The 5106-nt window shown below is 40.6% G+C and overlaps 1 protein-coding gene across 4 annotated transcripts in view; it reads left to right on the top strand.

Moving 5' to 3' along the window:
• The window catches only part of ranbp3b (RAN binding protein 3b), a 13563-nt gene extending 11420 nt beyond the window's left edge, over positions 1-2143 (top strand). For all 4 annotated transcript variants that reach the window (XM_014007444.1, XM_014007446.1, XM_014007445.1 and 1 more), the window contains one exon: positions 952-2143. In XM_014007444.1, coding sequence (XP_013862898.1) covers positions 952-995 — 44 coding nt within the window. In that variant the 3' untranslated portion in view covers positions 996-2143. The remainder of the gene's footprint in view (positions 1-951) is intronic.
• Positions 2144-5106: the final 2963 nt, after the last annotated feature.

The following is a 5106-nucleotide window of genomic DNA, read 5'->3' on the forward strand; positions in this document are numbered from 1 at the left end:
ATAAAATCTTGCATTGGCGCACTTATTAGTCTATGGATTCCCTTCAGGCAGGGTCGTTTCTTTCAGTAATATTTATCCTTTTTCCTCACCTTTCTTCACCAAAACAAGCAAAAATGCGAAGTGTAGAGTTTAAAAGATACCATTTGTATTTTAGTTGGAGGTATGGAAAAAAAACAAGCTAACATCATTTTATGCTGATTTTATCTTCTTTTAATATGTTGCTTAAAATGTCAAGAATTGAAATATTAGCTGGTATTTACAATTCAGACTTGTTTCCGGTGAGAGTTGGACTCCGCCAAGGTTGCCCTTTGTCACCGATTCTGTTCATAGAATTTCTAGGTGCAGCCAAGGTGTTAAGGGGATCCTTTTTGGTGAACTCAGGATCACATCTCTGCTTTTTGCAGATGATGTGGTCCTAGTGGCTTCATCAGATCGTGATCTCCAGCTCTCACTGGAGCGGATCACAGCCAAGTGTGAAGCGGCCGAAATGAGTTTCCTTCGCAGGGTGGCTGGGCTCTCCCTTGGAGATAGGCTGAGAAACTTAGTCATCCGGGAGGGACACAGAGTAGAGCCGCTGCTCCTCCACGTTGAGAAGAGCCAGTTGAGGTGGCTCAGGCATCTGGTTAGGATGCCTCCCTTGTGAGGTGTTCCGGGCATGACCCACTGGGAGGAGGCCCAGAGGAAGACCCAGAACACACTGGAGGGACTATGTTTTTGGGCTGGCCTGGGAACCCCTTAGGATTCCCTCGGATGAGCTGGTCCAAGTGGCTGGGGAGATGGAAGTCTGGGTTTCTCTGCTTAGACTGCTGCCCCTGCAACCCGACCCCAGATTAGCGGCAGAAAACGGACGGACGGACAGATGATTCAGATTCTTGACTGTGTTTGTAACTTGTGACACATTGACAGTCCCTAACCCACAGAGATTAACTCGTTGCCTCTGTGTTCCTGCAGGTAACTCAGAGGGAGTTGAGAGCCAGGCAGCAGGAAGCACATAGCGTCACTCTTGGACAGCCTGCTAAGATGCCACTATTGAGGTATTTTTCTGTAGGCATCTCCATGGACATCCCTTTGACCAATATGGGTCCTCCAGACCAGTACTTTTGGATATTAGAAGTCTAGCTCCAGGAAATAACCCCTCTGTGCCGGAGTGTCCCACCCAGTTTGTGCAGTTCATCTTCTCTGCATTCAGCGTTAATATCTGGAGTCGTTTCTTCCCTCCCTCTCCCGTTTTGTGTTTTATTTTTGTTTTCAAGTTTTTATTTTTTTTATTTTTTCCTTTCCTGATAGCAAAAATAAAGACTTCAAAGCTTTGGTTTGGGACTTTTCTGCTCATCATATTGATGAGTGTAAGGGTGTTTTCCTCTACATTTTAAGTATGGCACATGTTAAGACTGCAGTTTCTACTTTGGGACCTTTATACTCACTCTACAGCTGTAACTCTGGACTCAACACACCAGTGGAGCTTCAGTCAGTGTGTTTGACTTGTTATATATGGTTGGTCCAACATCCAGACCGGCCTTCTTCCTAACCCCTCTCCCAACCAGTTTGTGCGTTAGGTTTTGGCAGATGTAATTTATTTTGGGTAGTGATTTTCATGAGGCATCTCAACACATACGTGCTGTTTGTAATGGCTAGCCAAGATCACTCAAGTTGTCATTACTAGCAGTTTCTTATATTTCCTATTGACCTATATATTATAGTGAATAAAAGACTCAAACAATGCAGTTTTCACTAATGTGATTTAATTAAAGTGAGGACAAAAGGGCAGAAGGATTCACCTGAAATGTTTAAATTAACAGTATGTTAAACATTCACCGTTTTTTTTTTCCAAAATAAGGATGTGAACTCATCAGACTACATTCTGCATGTATTTTTTTATTGTTTTCAACATCCCAAGAGTTTATTGTGTTGATACATATTTTTATGTTGAAAGTTATATAAACTTTTTATCCATTTGGAAACATATTGGAGTGAAAACTTCATGTGTGTAAAAAAAAAACAAACAAAAAAAATAATTGAGTGATAACTGTGATCCTCTTTTGAATTTCATGTACATTTTGAATATATCATTTAGTTGCGCACCATGTTTTCTCATCTCCACCTGCCCCCTTTAAAAAAATAAACCATTTTGGACTGATTGTGATTTATTTTCTCTTTGTGAAACATTTGTTACATTTAAATCAAAAATCTCACCATTGTAAAGCAACCATTGTTTTATACCTTGACACAGTTTGTTTTATCTAGAAGCTGTATTAAAAGCAGAGGAAAGAACAGATTTCAATGCGTTTATATACTGGTTGGTTCATCTGTTTTGTATTCATGCTCTGGTTCTGGCCCACAAGTTGATGTACGTTCTGCTCTGCCTGCACTAAGCAGGAGTCAGACTAAATCTTGCTTATACAGTATTCATCAGGCACAAGGTCATGAATATTTGATACATGTACCTATCACCCAGCTTATCATATACATCTAAACAAGAAACAAAACTGTCACTGCTTGCAAAGTCTGCCTTATCAGCTCTTCTGCTGTGACTGGGCAGGAAGGCATTCGTCTGCAGCTCCTCTAAATCGCTGTGACTGAAAAGAAAGTCAAAACCAAACATTCTGACCTTATATGTTGGAATAGTATGGTGCATAAACTTGTCTGCTTAATGTGGTTTTCGGGAGGCTTAAATCCTGAACCCTTTAAATCAGCTGGGATTTATGTGTTTGCCTTTTGCATTTATCTCTCCGCTGTAGGACTTTTGTTTGTCATTTAAATACTTTGCAAGGGGTTGCAAAAATATTCTTGCCTCTCTGCAATTTTAGAAACATGGCTTTTAAAATTAAGGTATGAAAAAACACTGGCTTTTCGATGAGATTTTATGAACCATAATAATGACAGTGTGTATACAGAATAATCTATGGCGTGTCAAATAAAATATCGCTAACACATCTTTATAATTTCGCTCATTTTCTGAGTGTAAAATCCTAGTTAATAAATTTCCACAAACATTTTGTTATTCACCTCACTTCTTACATTTTGTAAATTTTTTACTAAATTTAAATCTAAATGTAAAAATTACGTCTTAAATGTTCAAGCTAAATGGAACACAGCCTTTGCAGTTGGTGCGCTGCTCATGTTGTGATGTCATCATCCTGCGACAAAAGCAAATGTTAAAGATAGCATTTAAAATTCAAAATGTGATTAAAAAAACAGTATGGATGGTACCGGTGGTCCAGCCCTTACGTCACTGCGCCATGCCAAAGGCTGTCCCAATTTCAAAGACTTTTCCCAATTGCAGCCCGCAAATGCATCCTCCATTTTCTGCTGATTTGCGGGATGGTTCCGGTGGATCCTTCTTGGTCCAGTCTATCCTCAGATGCGTTTGCACAGGCATGATTTTTAATATTCTTTTCAGAAATCAGTTCAGAAATTAGTTGTTCAAGTAATGCCTATAAGCTGTATATATTAATATAATTTTTTTGCTACTTTGATCAATTTTTGCTTCTGTGTAGCATTGTCACAATTAATAAGTGGCAGGAGGTAAGGGCGGGAATAAAGCAGACGTTTTTTTTTCTGTCTTCATGGTCGACAAAGGACCCGGCCCACCCTGACCTGCTAGGCTGGGGCCTTCGAAGGACACAGCCCCTATTTGGACACAGTCCAAGTTTGTTGCCTTGTAGGGAAGTGTTAGCATAGTAAGCGTTTAGCTATTGTCACAGGGTTATGATGTCATAACAAGTCGCACACCAGCAGCAATGGCTGTGTTCTGTTCTGAAATACTTCAATGTAAACTTTTAACATTTAGCTGCATTTTTTACATACACATTTATTCATGTAGATTTAGGATTTGATATTGACACATATTACTTAACATTTAAATTGAACATTTAGTAAAGATTTGGAAAATGTACGAACAGTGAGCTAAATAATAAAATGTTAGTGGAAAAAAGTTACACTCAGAATGTGAGCTAAATAATGACAATGTGTTAATGACATTTTTAACATTTTATTTTACATTTAGTGCCCCATAACAAAGTAGCTCTAATGGATGTGATTTACTTTAGCTTTTCCTAAAATATGTTTGTTTTTGAACAAATGGCGTTAAAAAGAAAGATTAGGAGGAAATGCAGAATTATGCAGTGAATACATTTAGATTTGAATTAAAATTTAAGTCAGAAGAAATTAGACTTTTTGATCCACGCAGCATTTCACGAGTATTTAACACGCCAACATAACCCCACGCTTTCGTTGTCTTTGCTCATTCCTATCCCTCTTGTGTCTCAGAGATGTGAACGCTTTTTTTTTCCCCAAGATGCTCTCTGCGTTGCCGTACTGTACGGCAAGGTTAAAACTGACTGACAGACCATCACTCACGCTGGGCGCCAGTCAAACGCAGTGTCAGGATGAAGAATGGGCCGAGTCATGATACAAAATGCAAAGCAGGGGCCACAGATTTATTATTAGCAATTCTAATGCAAATCTGGGGTCTGATCTGTCCTTGTTAGGGAAATGAAACTTTGGGCAGTGCTGTGATTGTCGTCGACATTTCACCTCAAGTTTAGAAAAGTTTTTTTTTTTTTTTGCTGATGATCATTTACATCTTCTATTTACAGGGCATCTTTGTGTTTGTCACCTGCTTGATTAAATAGTCCTTTTTTTACTGGTCTTTGAACTGTTTCGAATTCAAAATCCTAGAAAGGGCTTTCGCCGCGGCCGAAGTAGGGGACCCTGGTGGTCTGATCCTCAGCTGCAGAAGCTGGCTTTTGGGATGTGGAACGTCACTTCTCTGGTGGGGAAGGAGCCGGAGCTAGTGTGCGAGGCTGAGAGGTTTCGGCTAGAAATAGTTGGCCTCACCTAGACGCATGGCTCTGGTTCTGGAACCAGTCTCCTTGAGAGGGGCTGGACGTACTTCCACTCTGGAGTTGCCTGCAGTGAGAGGCGCCAGGCAGGAGTGGGCATACATGTTGCCCCCCATCTTGGCGCCTGTACGTTGGGGTTTACCCCGGTGAACGAGAGGGTAGCCTCCCTCRGRKTAAGGGTGGGGGGACGGGTTCTGACTGTTGTCTGTGCTTACAGGCCGAACAACAGTTCAGATTACCCACCCTTCTTGGAGTCCTTAGA

Source organism: Austrofundulus limnaeus, unplaced genomic scaffold (genome assembly GCF_001266775.1).
Source record: "Austrofundulus limnaeus strain Quisiro unplaced genomic scaffold, Austrofundulus_limnaeus-1.0 Scaffold42, whole genome shotgun sequence".
NCBI lineage: Eukaryota > Metazoa > Chordata > Actinopteri > Cyprinodontiformes > Rivulidae > Austrofundulus > Austrofundulus limnaeus.